A 16,969-nucleotide genomic window follows, 5' to 3' on the forward strand; every position below is an offset into this window, starting at 1 on the left:
ACCACAAGAACGAACTATGTGTAAAATATGGTAGCACCAGGCTGTGTCATAAGCCTTCTCAAGGTCAAAGAACACTGCAACAACAGATTGCCGAGTGGCAAAGGCTGAACGGATATAAGTCTCTAGATTTAGGAGGGAAGTTAAGGTGCCGTGAGCTTTTTGAAAACCAAACTGTGAAGAGGAAAAAAGCTGCTTGGATTCTAGGAGCCACATAAGACGATGATTTATCATACGCTCAAACAATTTGCAAAGACAGCTAGTAAGAGCAATGGGGCGATAATCTTGAGGGGCATGGCCTTGCTTTCCCAGTTTAAGAAATGGGAGAATGACAGCATTACAAAAAGAGGGAGGAAAAACAACTTTGTCCAGATATGATTATAAATAGCTAATAATAAGGCCAGGGCCTGGGGGGAAAGGTGACAGAGCATATTATGGTGTATGCCATCAGGACCCTCCTAAGTGTTCTTACAACGACGAAGGGCAGAGGACAATCCACGGAGCGTGAATGGAGCGTTATATGACTGACTAGACGACAGCTTAAAGACAACAGGCGTACATTCAGTAGCAGCATCAATGGCATGGAATTCAGGTAAGAGATGAGAGCCGCTACTAACATTACTAAAATGAAGACCTAAGCCATTCGCAACTAGATGAACATCTGCAACTGACTCCCCATCCAAGTGGAGGACAGGGGAAGGCATGGGAAGATGTTTACCAGCTATTTTGCATATACATTTCTAAACAGAAGCAATGGGTGTATTGGCAGTAATGGTGGAAACGTATAATCTCCAGCTACGGCGTTTAGCCCATTTAACAATCTTACAAAGAAGAGCATGGACCTTTTTAAACAGTAGAAATGCACTCTGTTCATCCGAGGTGTTGCGTTTGCGTAGGTAACTCTTCCAACGTGCACGTTTAACATGGAAAGGCACAGTACAATCCGAATCCCACCAAGGCACACACTTCAAAGTAAAAGGACAGGACGACCTAGGAATCGCAGTCAAAGCTGCACTCAGAACTTACACAGTAAAATAAATGAGCATATCTAAAACAGTAGAGAAGGAAGAAGGGGTTATAGCAGGAACAGTTAAAGAAGTAAATGACGGCCAGTCATTCATTCATTGCCAGACGCCATGTATCCCAAACGGGGTGGCCAAAGGCTTGGAGTTAATTGTTTTACAGGGAGGGGCACTAATCCTCCACCAACCCCACTTGACACGTAGGGAGAACGTTATGCCAACAGCATCTGGTGTTCCCAGACGGTCACCCATCCAAGTACTAACCAGACCCAACGTTGCTTAACCTCGCTGATCGGACGGGAAGCGGTGTACTCAACATGGTATGGCCGTTGGCAGCTTTCGGAAAACTCCATCGAGGGGGTCTAATTACCGGACAATGTGTAGTAAAAGTTTGATAGGAAAGTGATCACTACATACAACGTCAGAAAGAACAGACCAATGGAAATCTAAAGAGGTGAGCACAAGGAGAGATCCAGACAGGAGAAAGTACGAGTTTTAGCATCAAAATGCATCGAAGTTCCTGTATTCAACAAGGATATACCATTATTAAAAATAAAAGACTCAAGGTGGAGGCCATGCGAATTAGTAATGGCATCGCCCCATAATGCATGAGGACTGTTAAAATCTCCCAATAAAATTGGGATGGGTAACTGGGATAATAAAAGAGATAAGGCAAAAATCAATAGGCTGGGAGGGAAAGAAATACAGAGATAGCCCGATTATCCGGGCTATATGGTGTTAAGGGGTGCCCGATTAGTCCGAAAGCACGATTAATCCGGCGGAAACAAAACACAAGTACTGTACTGTTAGACTGATTTATTTACCGGTAAATGTACACTTTAAGTACCAGAAAGACCTTTCCAGTTCAATGTATATTCCTCCAGCTTGTTTCAGTATTTTTCAAACTATATTCAGTTCGGTAAATCATGTTTTCTTACTGAAAGATTTCCTTCCTGTAATTATCGTCTCGTTCTAAAGCTGTACCTATGATTGTGTCCAGCACAAAGGACAAAACTCATCGTACTCAAATTTGGACTTCGTTTCCCAACTTCCCAACTGAAGATTAGGTTAGGTTACATTATTAGGTGCAGTTAAGCTAGGTTAGGCCAGGTTTAAACACTTAGATTAGAACAGTGTCTTCTGCCGTTACGTTAACGAATCAAAGAGTCGTCACACCAGAACAGCTAAAAACAGCGGTGAAACAGATTTAACAAGAAATGTTTATTTACCAACCCAGAAATAATCAGAAAAATATAACAGACTATCAGGATGAACTGATTTGGTAAGGTGCTTTTACTGCTTACAGCAAAGCGTATGTTTACCCCCCTCAAATCCTCAATGTTCGTGAGTTCAGAAATTTGTGTGCTCCTGTGGCAGACCTTGAAACCATTTTTTCAAAGTTATAAAGTCAGTTTCTTTTTCTTACAGATTTGAAAAGACTCGTCTGGTACACCTGGCTTTTTCCCCTCCTCCCTAAACCCATCTTGTGATTTGCTATGATTCGTGAAAGAAAATTAGGGGGCATGTTACATTAGAATTTAAACATAAAGTTAGGGTGCATGTTACTTTAGCATTTAAACATATTGGCAAAAACATCTGGGATGAAAGGACTGCCGAGCTGTTTGGGATGGTAGAGTAGGGTCGTGTAAACATACCAGTGACCGTTCCCTTCCCATAATTGTTCGCAGTTTTTATGGCTCTCCCTAACTTAACGTTACTGACACCGGTACAGTAAAGCATTGTTCAAGGCTAGCAGCCATAAGGGGTTAATGGAATACATTATTGTTTGTATCAATACTGTCTCTTTCACACATACACGAACGAACAAAAGAATGTGCAATAAATGTACACTTAACTGTAAGGAGCAGAAATAACTGTATGCTCTGTCGGTCCGAAATGTGTTGGGAAGCGACATCGAACAAAGAATGTGGAACTGAATACCACCTTATGAGAACACTTGAGATGAAAGTATTTTTTCTTATTAGTAAACATAATTGTTCCATTTCGTCCCCTATAATTGTGAAACTCGTAAATTTTCGTCCAAGCATACAGCCTAATAACCTTACCAATTCAATTCATATTCTCTAGTTTGTTTTCTGTATTTTTCTAGTTTGTTTTCTTATTATCATAACGTTCCTTAAGCCTTACCTACGATTGTTTCCGGCATAATGGAAGAAACTTACTCATAATTAGGGTGCATGTTACATTAGCATTTAAAAATATCGGCGAAAACATCTTGAGATGAAGTGGCAGGCCGCCTGACTGTTTGAGATGGTAGAGGAGGGTCGTGAAAACATACCAGTGACCTTCGTTCCCTTCCCATAATTGTTCGTAGTTTTTTATAGCTCTCCCTAACCCAACATCCCTGACACCGGTACAGTAAACCATTGTTCGAGGCTGACAGCTATGATGGGGTTAATGGAATGCATTATTGTTTGTATTAATAGTCTCTTTCATACATACAGTACACTTAAGAACGAACAAAAGAGTGAACAGTAAATGTAAGAGGAAGAAATAATGCTCTGTCGGTCCGAAATGTGTTGGGAGGCGCGATACCTAACGGAGAACGCAGAACTGAATGCTAACTTACAAGAACACATGAGATGAGTAATTTTTTTTTTTTTTCTTATTAGCAGACATTCTTGTTTCATTTCGTCCCCTAAAACAAGGAAACCCATTACTTTTCATCTAAGCGTACAGCCTAAAGACTTCACCAATTCACTTCATATTCCTCCAGTTTGTTTTCTGTGTTTTTCTATTTTGAGGGTAGTAAATTACCTTCTCTTGCTGAAAGATTTTGTCTTTTATCACGTTCTTTAAGCTGTACCTACGACTGCTTCGGGCATAAAGGAAGAAACTCATCGTACACAAAAGTGGATTTAGTTTCCCAATTTCCCAACTGGAGCCCAGGTTAGGTCAAGTTAGGTTAAATTAGGTTAAATTATTAAGTAGTTAAGCAAGGTTAACCCACGTCAGGAGTATCAGTTGCCTCACCAAACTCCACCCTACCACCCTTGTGATCAAGTTGTGAGCAGGAGGTGTGGGTGGGGGCAGGGTGAGCAAGACCCTCTCTGGTTTATCCATGCCTCTCTCCCCAGCAACTGGATGCTTCCTGTTTAAACCTGAGCATTCGTACGGATAATTCTATGAATTACTGTACCACGGAACCATTGGGTCACGGCCCGGATATACCGAAAGCTGGATAATCCGAGCCAGGATAATCGAGCTTCCACTGTAATAGAAACCACTGTAATCCAACGTCTGAGAAAAACACAAATAAAATGACATGAAACAGTGGTGTTAATGGACCGACATTCAAGAGGAACTGTATGGTGGACTAGGATAGCTGAAACAGAAAGAGAAGCAGGAGAGAACAAGAAACAATAGCCAGGTATAGGTACCAAAGGGGAAGACAATCGGGGTTCTTGTAAACAGGCTAAGGACGGACAGTGAACTGAAAGACAGAGAAAGTCATTGTGATGGGCCGTAAAACTGCGTATGCTCCATTGTAAAATTGACATACTAAAACCTTTAAACACCAAATAAAAGTAAAACATAATAGAAAAATTGAGTCTAGGAAAGATAAAAGGAAATTAATACTAAAGATAAAATATAATACACAAAAGTAAAATATAAATACACAGGAAGTAAAATATATTACTATCTATCTACCTATCTATTGCCAGACGCCTTAATCCCTAAGGGGGTGGCCACAAACAAATCGCCTCCATGTTGCCCTGTCCCCCACCATTCCACTGCCCTGCTCCCAATTCACACCCACCTCTCTCATATATCTCTCAACTCCATCCCTCCATCTCATCCTTGGCCTTCCCCTCCCTCTCTCACCCTCCACCTCACTTACATACACTCTCCTCATTAGTCTCTCACTCTCCATCCTCTCCACATGGCCAAACCACCTCAGTGTGTTTCTCCTAACACGTCCTATCACATCCACATCCACACCACAACGCTCCTTCATTTCCTCATTTGTCAGCCTGTCTCTCCATGTAACTCCACATGATTCTCTCAAATAACTCATTTCCACTGCTCTCACTCTTGACTTGTGCCCCTCCAACAAGGTCCAAGCTTCACTTCCATACGTTAGAGTTGGTATCACAATACTGTCATGTAATAACTTTTTCACTTCCGTGCTCACTTCCCTGTTTCTTATCACCACTTTCATGGAACCAGCAACCTTTCTTCCCTGCTGTACCCTTTCAAGCACCTCACCCTCCAAACTTCCATCCTTAAGTAAAATATAATACAGAATAGTAACATATATTACCGAGTCATTACGATAGTACGAAGAGGGGCAGAGGTGGAAGTGGTGGACAAGCAGGACGGCCACCATAGCCTGGAGGCATAAGGAGAGATAGAGGGGAAGGAGTATTGGAAGAAGTGGAAAAGGAGGGGGGCAGAGAGGAGGAGGGGACAGAAGGTGAAGGAGGGAAAGGAGTAGGAGGGAGATCAGGCGGTACAGGATGAACTTCAACAGAGAGGGTACGGCATTGTCTACTGAATATGGTGTAGAAGTTAAAATGTAATCCATAATCTTGGGGATGGTTTCACTGTCATCAACAGAGGGTTTTGTGTTACAATCAGCCGGTGGTGGGGCAGTCCAGGGACATGACTGAGGAGACTGCTGAAATGTGGACTTCGACGCGGTAGAGTGTATCGAACGAGAGGGGTGGGTATTCGTTGCGCGAACTTTACGAGCCGGAGAAGTAGGAGGATGGGCAAGAGAGATTTACAGTCCAATGCGATGGGTAGTCTGCGCTAACCACTAGAGGAGGATGGGGGTCGGACAGGACGTTGGGCCAGAGGCACCAAACGGCCAGTATGAGAAACAGAACTGGAGGAGCGAGAGGAGAGATGAGGTTGGGAATGGGGGAATGGACAAGGAGAGGGAACAGGTAAGGAAGGGGATGGAGAGGAGGTAGGGGTAAAGAAATCTAAAACAGAGAAAGAAATAGAGACAGGATCAAGAGCAGTCTGTAAGGGGAGGACTCAGGTAGAGGGGGGGTTAGGTAGAGAGGAGGGAGAGGTGGAAATAGGAGTACTAGGAGGAAGGGAAGAGGAGCCAACAGTCACAGGGGTAGGGACAGAGCGAGAGGTGGGAAGACGAGAGGTGGGAGGAGAGGAAGAAGGGGTGGCAGATACAGAGATAGGTGCAGAAGGGGAAGAACCAGTTCTGGTACTAGAAGTTACTATGGGAGGAGAACGAGCTACATGTGCATAGGTAACGTTCGGATGGTGACCGAGGCCGCGAACTCTGCAACGAGCCTCACGAAGGGAGAGGCCAGTTTTCCAGCCGATGCTGGACACTTCTACTTCGAAGAGGTAGACGGGACATTGTTGGTAGGTGGCAGAATAGCTACTCTGACAGTTAGGGCAGCATCGGATGATGGAAATGCATTCTGAGGTGGTATGACTGGCCAGCGCACAGCTGGCACAGATTGCAGATGAATGGCCGTATTTGGCTGGATGGCCAAAGCGCCAACAAGATGTGCACTGGCGAGGAGATGGAATATACTCACATACTTGGAGAACAGTGCTTCCAATGATGACTGTGGGGGGCAGATCGCTAAAAGCAAAAACTATTTTTATGATATTAGCAGGCTCTCGGCATCGTCCACGAGGAGGAATTGTATAACAATGGACTGAATGTATTGGATGAAGCTGTTCTGAAAGGATTAGCTCAATGTCATTAGAGCAATCTGTGAAAGCCCTCTGGCCGAAGGACATCGAAGATGGTAAACGGACGGTGCCAGTGGCAGAATTGAGCTGGATGCCTAAGGACACGAAGATGGGTTGTCCTGCATTGCCGACCAGGGATGTCACTTTCTCGGCTTGGGCAGCACTGTGAACGACAAGGAGGCGGGAACCATTCGGACCGGCCGAGAAGGTGACATCCCTGCCTACTTGTCAAAGTAGAGAGAGGTAGAGTGAGAGGTCGTTGGTCCTATCATGGACACTGAAAAATTTTGACCGTGTCTGTGAACCGAAAATTGAGAAGGTGAGGGACGAGGCAGGTACATAGGAAGAAGGATGAGGTCAGGAGAGGGAGACAGAGAACATAGAAGGATTAGAGACAGGAGGTGAAGGAGGAAGGTAAGGATGAAGTGTGACAATAGTAGAAGGACTGACTGAAGTAGACAGAGCAGAAGCTGGAAGAGTGGAAGACACAGTGGGTGGGGAGGATGAGGTGTTTAATGTAACTGAACGTGTAGAGGAAGGGGAAGAAGTTCAGGCCACAGTCAAAGGGGAGTCCTGGGTCATCAACATAATCGGGTGAGAAGATGTAATTGTATCCATATAATGTGTATTGGTAGACTTCACCACCCCACCCCCCACCCACCATGGAGCCCAACAAGGGGAGGCTGATGTTGTATCCAACTCACCCAACAGCCCCAGGGACAGCGGGAGTGGTACACGCGGACACGGTTTGGTGTGGAGTGGCAGCTATTGTAGTGTCACCTCTGCGATCAAGACTTTTACATGGTCAAAAGGGGCAGAAAACAAGTCACTATTTATGACCACTGTGTACTGGAACGGTCAGGAACTCAGATTGATGGAGACTCTCTCCCATTAGCGGCCTCTTCGGTTGCGTTTATTACATTTCAAGTGGCTAAGTTAAGAGTGGTAGCATGCCAAAATGACTAGGCCAGTCTCCAACTAGGCCAACCCAAGCCCAACCTTCGCAGTTTCCCAGAATGCTTCTAAGTTGTACATTAATACTACTAAGTAAGCTCTGTACCACCAGTTCTCAAGGGTTAAACAAACAATAAAGTTCGAGTGGGAGGGAATGTGTATTAACAAGACCAAAAAGTAGAAATCTTCCCCAGCTACTTGCTTTACAGATTAAACATGAATCAGTTGGCACATTGTTCGAAAAATATATCTCTATATAGTCCTAATATCAAATGCACAAAACTTAGCTCCTCTGTCCCAGTCCAATGTGTTTCTTCATAATTGTCCCTCTGAGCACAAATTTCACTGGTCCAGTCCTTTGCCACTCCTGACCTTAACTTCCACAACTGGGACCTTGATTCACTGGGATTTCGACATCCACGCCTGGACTTGGATTCTCACTGGTATTTCAACCTCCACACTTGAACTTCGACTCACTCAGGTACTTCGACCTCCACACTGGGACCCATTCACTATCCAGCTCAAAAATGTAGGGGGGGTGAGTGGGAACACAGGACTCGCTTGTCCAAAGGCTAATGGCGTCACCGTTACATTTCAGAATTCCTTGGAGGGGGGGAGGGAGTGAGGATGACGACCGTACCGACCAACTGCCATCTATCACGGCCGGTGAGCGAGTGAGATGCGCCAAAATTGCGTGGTGCAAGAGGGGGGGGGGGGGATGACAGCATACATAATTAAGATTTTAATTATTACAGACTCGAGACAGACTCAGCGTGATGTCTTTCCCCTTACAATCGATTACTCAAAAAAAAATAACATTCTCTAGTTACAATAATTACTCAGCAACACTTCTTTCTTTATACCCTTACATCGAAAAATAATGAAAATTATCGTGCTTTACATCACCTTGCGCATGCGTACATTATGCTGGATTATGTGAACAAAAGCACATGTTCCCATCTCACTCGAGTGTTATATTATAAAGAGACTTAATACTAGTAAATTACAGTAGGGAAAAAAAAAATGACTTAGCAACTAGGTAATTAATCTATGTTCTGGACACGTCCGCATGGTAACAGCCATGCCTCGGCCACTCTCTCTCACTTAACCGAACTTTTGGTCATATAAAATAAACTAGATACAACTCATTATCACTTCTGGGCACTACACTATGGGCCAATGCGGTGCCCACCAAACAGGGCCTGCTTGACCCTAGCCAAGGTTGACTGAGCCAACACATGGCCAGCTGATTTGCCCGGCGGGTCCACACTGGGCTGCCCGTCTTATGCCAACCCACCTACTAAAGGAGCGTGTTGCCCACGGCAGGGAACTGCACCCTGCCCCATGGTGGACTCAGCTCCCAGATAGTGGGGCGCAAGCAATATATAGGTCGCCACGCACGGCAAACACGTGGGGAGGAAGCAGTCTCACCCGAAATGACAAAGGGGCGGAGACTAGTATCAACACTAAAGGCCTCCACTATTTGGTGATGATAGGGGAAAAGGAAGGAAGAAGCAATAGGAAAAAGAGCATTGCAAAATAAGATGAGGCAGTGACAAGGACCCAAGGAGAGGGGAGAGGGCAGAGTAGAGACCCCACCATAGCTCCGCCACTCGTCAAGACCCAATCGACGTCTCTGAAGCCCCCCCACAACAACAGCGAGCAAGGAAACAGGGGATGCCTGGTTAAAGCCTGATTTCTTCTTCAAGCTTAGTCATATTTATCTATCTATCTATTGCCAGACACCTTAATCCCATACAGGGTGGCCACAAACAAATTGCCTCCATGTCACCCTGTCCCCCGCCATTTCACTGCCCTGCTCCCAGCTCACACCTCCCTCCCTCAAATACTTCTCCACTCCGTCCCTCCACCTCATCCTCGGCCTCCCCCTCCCTCTCTCCCCCTCCCCCTCACTCACATACACTCTCCTCATCAGTCTCTCACTCTCCATCCCCTCCACATGGCCACATTTATCATAACTATACAGTAAACCCTCAAAGATCCGGACTAATTGGGGCTATAACCCTGTCCGGATCTCGAAAAATCCGGATCTTCCAGAAATTATATAAATAACGATCTTACGCTTCACCTGGGAACTGGGACCTGCACTTCCAGTTCCACTTCCACCTGCCTTGGCAGCAAAACCACGAAGTTTGGCTTTGTTTCTCTTTATATCGCTGATTGTTTGTTTTGCAAAACCATATTCCTCACTTAATCGAGACATTGGAACACCTTTTTCTAATTTTTCTAGTAATTCAAGTTTTTCACCTATGGTTAGCACCGTATGTTTGTGCTTTGGAGCCATGGTGGAAGAGTAAAGAAAGAAAACTGTGCTTTCACTCAGTCAATGTGTTCCCGTGACTCACACTCGGTCAACTGCCTCAGCTCATTGTCCCCTCAAGACCGCATTCCTCCCCCCCCCCATTCACATGTGCGCGCCTCACAAAAGGATACCGGAGAACCGATAAAATTTAAATTAAATTTAATACAGTATAAAATTAACAATGTGCACAAACATTTTTTTCGTAAATTTTAATTAACAGATTGTGTATCTTGTAGCCCTGGGGGTAGGGGGGTTTTCAGAATACTCCCCCAGTATCCCTGCTTGTCGTACGAGGCGACTAAAAGGGTTGGTGGTGGGTTAGTGCCCCACCCCGTAAAAAGAACTAAAAAAGCAAACAAAGCGCCTCGGACCCGGACGTACCATACGTTGACGACTAAGAAACGGACAGAGGACATTCTTAGGGTGGGAACATGGAATGTGAGAGGAGTGAATGATGAAGTGAAAGAGAGAGAGATTGTTCAGGTGCTTGAGGATGCAAAAGTGGATATATGTGGACTGACTGAAACTAAATGGTAAGGTGAAAGGGTGAGAGAATGGGAATATGGTTTAGGTATATGTGTGGGAGTCAGTGAGAATGAGAGGGCAAGAGAGGGAGTATGTCTGATGATAAGCAAGAAGTGGAAGGAAAATATAAGAGAGTATGGAACAGTGGGTGCAAGGATTGTATGGGTAAGGATGAAAGTAGGTATACAAGCATGGGCGATTGTATGCGAGTATGCTCCAACAGAGGATCGAGTGGCAAGAGTAAAAGATGAGTTTTGGGCGAGAGTAGAAGCATGTATGGACAAGTTTGAGAGGAGCGAGAGAGTGCTGTTGATTGGAGACACGAATGGCAAAGTTGGGAATGTACGAGTGGATGGAGTGGTTGGTCAGTGGGGTGTGCCAGCTGAAGTAGATGGGAATGGTAGTGCTTTGGTGGACATCTGTGCTTGTAAAGGGTTGGCAATAGCCAACACCTACTTTCGTCATAAGATGATCCACCGGTATACATGGAGAGTGATGAGGAGGATGGATGGTGAACTTGTTGAACGAAAGGCAATGATAGACTACGTGTGTGTGGATGTGCGAATGAGAAGACAAGTGTTGGATGCAAGAGTGTGGAGAGGGTGGGGAAATGGAGTCTCGGACCATCACTTAGTGATGGCCAAGGTAAAGTTGCAAAGAAAGTGGTTGAGGAGGCGAAGGGGAAGACAGGAGGAAGCAGCTCCTGTGAGAAGAGTGGAGAAATTGCAAGATAGTGAGAAAATGACAGAGTATAAGAGCATAGTGGAAGAAAGATTGGGAAGGTATGAGCTAGAGCAGATGGAAGGGGTGGAAGACGTATGTAAGATATTCACGGAAGAGATAGGTGCAGCGTGTGAGGCGGTTTGTGGAGTGAGGAGGAGATGCAAGGGTGTGCAAGGGACAGCATGGTGGAATGATGAGGTGAAACGAGCTGTGGAACAAAAGAAGAAGGCATATGGTGAATGGTTGGCGAGTAGAGGTAGGGGAGAAGATGAGAGAGAGAAGAGAGAGGTATATGTGAGCAGGAGAAGGGAGGTTAAGAGACTGGTGAAGGAGAGTAAGAAGAAAGTGGATGAAGAGTTTGGGAGGAATCTGAGTGTGAAATGGAGGGAGAGTAAGAAATTGTTTTGGAAGGAGGTAAAGAACGGCAGTGTGAAAGGGGAAATAGTAGGGGAGTGAAAGATAGGAATAATAGATTGTTGGTGGAGAAGAGAGAGAAATTGAGGAGATGGAAGGAGCACTTTGAGGATTTGTTGAATGTAGAGAGTGACAGCAGTGTGAGTATAAGTGGTTGGGGAATGGCTGGGAGATGAAGGGATGAGAGGAGGAAGGAAGAGATCAGTAGGGCGGAAGTAGTGGAAGCGATGAAGAAGATCAAGTTGGGAAAGGCCCCAGGAATTGATGGAGTGTGTGGTGAAATGCTTAGTTATGGGGGTGAGATTGTTGTGGAGTGGATATGGAAGTTGCGTAGATTGGTTTGGGAAGAGGGAAGGGTTCCACGACTGGAAATCAGGTATAATTGTTCCTTTATAGAAAGGAAAAAGGGAGAGAGAAGTATGTGGTAACCATAGGGGTATTTGCCTTCTTAGTGTGACTGGTAAAATATATGGCAGAATACCCATTGATAGGGTTAGGCATATGACAGAGGAGTTAGTTGGAGAAGAACAAGGGGGATTTAGGAAGGGAAAAGGGTGTGTAGATCAGATATTTGTTCTAAGATGTTTAGTGGAGAAGTATCTAGAGAAGGGAAGGAAAGTGTATGCTGCCTTCATGGACTTCGAGAAAGCTTATGACAGAATAGATAGGCAAGGTATGTGGAAGGTATTAAGAATATATGGAGTGGAGGGGAAATTGTTGAGTGCTGTGAAGAGTATGTACAAGGGAGCTAGGGCTGCGGTGCGAGTGGATGGTGAGCTGAGTGAGTTCTTTGATCTCAATGTGGGACTGAAACAGGGTTGTGTAATGTCTCCATGACTGTTTAATATATACATGGATGGGGTTGTAAAGGAGGTGCAGGGAAGGGCAATGGATGTGACGGTGGTTCTAATGAATGAGGGTGAGATTTGGAAGATTCCGGTGTTGCTGTTTGCTGATGATACAGTATTGTTGAGTGAAGATGAATGGGAGTTGCAAGGTTTGGTGAATGAATTTGGGACAGTGTGTAGGAGGAGGAAGCTGAAAGTTAATGTAAACAAAAGTAAAGTTATGGTGTTTGAGAGGAATGAAGTCACAGAGTGTGCAGTGAGGTTGGATGGTGAGGATATGGAGAATGTGAGTGCATTCAAGTATTTGGGTAGTGTGATGAGTAAGGATGGAACTTTGGGGGATAAAGTGCATGAAAGGGTACAGCAGGGAAGGAAGGTTGTTGGTACACTGAAGGCAGTGATGAGAAATAGGGAGGTGAGTATGGAAGTTAAGATGTCACTGCATGATAGTACTGTGATTCCTACCCTGACGTATGGAAGCGAGGCATGGACCTTGCAAGAGGGGAACAAGTCAAGAGTGAGAGCAGTGGAAATGAGTTACTTGAGAGGAGCATGTGGAGTGACATGGAGGGACAGGTTGACAAATGAAGAAGTGAAGGAACGTTGTGGTGTGGATGTGGATGTGGTTGAGAAGATTAGGAGAAATACATTGAGGTGGTTTGGACATGTGAAGAGAATGGTGAATGAAAGACTGACTAAGAGGGTGTATGTAGGTGAGGTGGAGGGAGGGAGAGGGAGGAGTAGACCGAGGATGAGGTGGAGGGATGGAGTTGAGAGGTATATGAGGGAGGCGGGGGGTGAGTTGGGGGGAGGGTAGTCAAATGGTGGGTGACAGAGCGACTTGGAAGCGTTTTGTCTGCGGCCACCTTTTGCGGGATTAGGGCGTCAGGCTATTGACAGATAGATAGATAGATAGTGGTGAGACTGCCTCTGTGACCAAACTGTTTACCACATTTATCACACTTGAAATTCTTCCCTTATGAATGAATTGATAGGTGTCTGGTGAGATCACCCTTACGTGCAAATCGTTTACCACATTCATCACACTTGAAATTCTTCACTCCTGAATGAATTAATAGGTGATTGGTGAGACTACTCTTATATGGAAATAGTTTACCACATTCATCACACTTGAAATTCTTCACTCCTGAATGAATTAATAGATGTTTGGTGAGAATACTCTTACGTGCAAATAGTTTACCACATTCATCACACTTGAACTTCACTCCTGAATGAATTAATATATGCTCGGTGAGATTACTCTTACGTGCAAATAGTTTACCACATTCATCACACTTGAACTTCACTCCTGAATGAATTAATATGTGACGGGTGAGATCAACCTTCTGTGCAAATAGTTTACCACATTCATCACACTTGAACTTCTTCATTCCTGAATGAATTAATATGTGATGGGTGAGAGCAACCTTATGTGGAAATTGTTTGCCACATTCATCACACTTGAAATTCACTCCTGAATGAATTAATATGTGACGGGTGAGATCACCCTTCTGTGCAAATAGTTTACCACATTCATCACATTTGAACTTCTTCACTCCTGAATGAATTAATATGTGATGAGTAAGAGCAACCTTATGTGCAAATAGTTTACCACATTCATCACACTTGAAATTCTTCTCTCCTGAATGAATTAATATGTGACGGGTGAGAGCAGCCTTCTGTGCAAATCGTTTACCACATTCATCACACTTGAAATTCTTCACTCCTGAATGAATTAGTATGTGATGAGTAAGAGCAACCTTCTGTGCAAATCGTTTACCACATTCATCACACTTGAAATTCTTCACTCCTGAATGAATTAATAGGTGTTTGGTGAGATCACTTTTATATGCAAATAGTTTACCACATTCATCACACTTGAAATTCTTCACTCCTGAATGAATTAATAGGTGTTTGGTGAGTCTACTCTTATATGCAAATAGTTTACAACATTCATCACACTTGAAATTCTTCACTTCTGAATGAATTAATATGTGACGGGTGAGACCATCCTTCTGTGCAAATAGTTTACCACATTCATCACACTTGAAATTCTTCACTTCTGAATGAATTAATAGGTGTTTGATGAGATTTTCCTTCAGTGTAAATCGTTTACCACATTCATCACACTTGAAATTCTTCACTCCTGAATGAACTAATAGGTGTCTGTTGAGAATATTCTTATGTGCAAATAGTTTACCACATTCATCACACTTGAACTTCTTCACTCCTGAATGAATTAATATGTGACGGGTGAGATCAACCTTTTGTGCAAATAGTTTACCACATTCATCACACTTGAAATTCTTCACTCCTGAATGAATTAATAGGTGTCTGGTGAGAATATTCTTATGTGCAAATAGTTTACCACATTCATCACACTTGAACTTCTTCACTTCTGAATGAATTAATATGTGACGGGTGAGAGCAACCTTATGTGCAAATAGTTTACCACATTCATCACACTTGAACTTCTTCACTCCTGAATGAATTAATATGTGGCGGGTGAGATCAACCTTCCATGCAAATCGTTTACCACACTCATCACACTTGAAATTCTTCACTCCTGAATGAAGTAATAGGTGTTTGGTGAGATCACCCTTATGTGCAAATAGTTTACCACATTCATCACATTTGAAATTCTTCACTCCTGAATGAATTAATAGGTGCTGAGTAAGACCACCCTTCTGTGCAAATCGTTTACCACATTCATCACACTCAAAATTCTTCACTCCTGAATGAACAACTGCATGTTGTTTAAGACTTTTCTTAAAAGGAAAGGTTTTATCACGCTCCAAACATCTGAACTGTTTAACTTCAGCTGAAGACACTGCATCCAGGACAGTCTCATTGTCACTGAGGAACATTTTGTCACTCATCTCACATTCTAACTTTACATGTGTTTCTTCGCTTACAACTTCCATTATTTTGTCATCCACCTCACACTCTGACTTTACATCTAGTTCTTCCTTTACCACCTCCATTATTTTGTCATGCACCTCACACTCTAACTTTACATCTGTTTCTTCCTTTACCACCTCCATTATTCTGTTACTCACTTCACACTGTAACTTTAGACCTGGTTCTTCCTTTACCACCTCCATTATTCTGTTACTCACTTCACACTGTAACTTTAGACCTGGTTCTTCCTTTACCACCTCCATTATTCTGTTACGCACTTCACACTGTAACTTTAGACCTGGTTCTTCCTTTACCACTTCCATTATTCTGTCATCCACCTCATACTCAAATTTACATCTGGTTCATCTTTTGCCACCTACACTATTTTGTCACCTACCTCAGACTCTATATATCTTTACATCTGGTTCTTCCTTTATCATCCTGTCATAAGATTCCCCCAAACTCTCTTAATTCCTGCCATAAACTAGTCTCCACTGAACAATACTGCTGATACAAAGGTCATTATTACTGAACAATAACTGCTTCTGCACTTGCAAGTACTATGGAACCATATTTTCAAATAAATAGTTCACTGCTGAGTTTTAAGCTATTAATGCAGTCTAAAATACCACTGGGTTCCTTATTTTACTAGTCCTTATCCAGTGTCTATGCAGCGGTTGTACAGCAGTAAATGCAAAGGATATCACAACAGCTAAATGATCCTGGATCAACTCCTACCACTCATCCAGTGATTCACACTTCTTACAATGAAAGATATTATCAAGAGAGAGTATAAGCCACATATATTTGGAAGAGGCACCTCATGTAGGATGTACAGTACTGTACTGAGACAACACAACATGTGCCTATATAATGTCAACACTTTACCATGTATATATTACTCAGGTGGCTCTCTGATGACCACACTGCTTAGCTGTGCTTTGCAGAGTCAATTTCAGCTGTGGACCTGCAACAAGAGCTGCCATTAGACAAGAATCTATATGAATTTAAAAACACTGCCCAGTGAGCCCTCATTTTGCATGCATCTAGTCAAAAAAAAAAAATAATAAAAAAAAAAAATAATAATAATAATTTGCATTTCAGCAGGTATGCTTAGTAGAGAAATTTGAAGAAAGAGCGAAGTCATTAATGTAAAGGACTGGTTATATGAGTGGGAAAGAGAGGCTGGTATGGCAGAGTAAGTGGCAGCAGAAGTGTTAGGCATGGCAGGTAATTTAGAAACAAGGGTGGTCAAGGATGAGACCAAGCTATGATGATAGTGATGACTTCCAGGTAGTTAAGGGATGAAGCAAAATTAAGAAACAATGACAGGAGTGTGTCTATCTATCGATCTAGAAAAGGGAAAATGTTCTCCCGAGCTAGACCTCACTAGATCATATAGCCTTGCTAGGTAAAAAGAGGGTGCTACCCCTCCCGACATGGCAGCTACCGGGCGTGGTTCGAACTAACGACCCCTGGTCCCAAGTTTGGCACTCTACCACTGAGCCACCCTACCCCCTATATCTATCTAGAGCCAAACCATAAACCCATAAGGGGTGGCCGTT

General features: G+C 43.6%; 1 protein-coding gene and 1 non-coding gene across 2 annotated transcripts; both read right to left on the reverse strand.

The window, feature by feature from the left end:
* Nucleotides 1–1,234: 1,234 nt before the first annotated feature.
* Nucleotides 1,235–1,353, reverse strand: LOC145395695 (5S ribosomal RNA). The gene has a single exon (XR_013896660.1). It is a non-coding gene; the product is annotated as a 5S ribosomal RNA (ribosomal RNA).
* A 12,127-nt stretch (nucleotides 1,354–13,480) lies between these two features.
* LOC145395603 (uncharacterized) lies at nucleotides 13,481–15,427 on the reverse strand. The gene is made up of 2 exons (XM_080269173.1): nucleotides 14,096–15,427; nucleotides 13,481–13,684 (listed from the first exon to the last, which is right to left on the reverse strand). Exons 1-2 carry the CDS (start codon nucleotides 15,425–15,427, stop codon nucleotides 13,481–13,483), a joined length of 1,536 nt encoding a protein of 511 aa, XP_080125299.1.
* Nucleotides 15,428–16,969: the final 1,542 nt, after the last annotated feature.

The sequence above is a fragment of the Coenobita brevimanus genome, chromosome 32 (assembly GCF_032717465.1).
Source record: "Coenobita brevimanus isolate Jiangsu-jjx chromosome 32, ASM3271746v2, whole genome shotgun sequence".
NCBI classification, from domain to species: Eukaryota; Metazoa; Arthropoda; class Malacostraca; order Decapoda; family Coenobitidae; genus Coenobita; species Coenobita brevimanus.

Bases quoted from the DNA above. Each gene is read 5' to 3' on its own strand.
- LOC145395603 (XM_080269173.1), bottom strand. From the start codon at position 15,427: ATGGAAGTTGTAAGCGAAGAAACACATGTAAAGTTAGAATGTGAGATG. The intron at 13,685-14,095 runs GTTGCTCTTACT...TTTGCACGTAAG, and splicing joins GTAAACTATTTGCACATAAG to AGTATTCTCACCAAACATCT.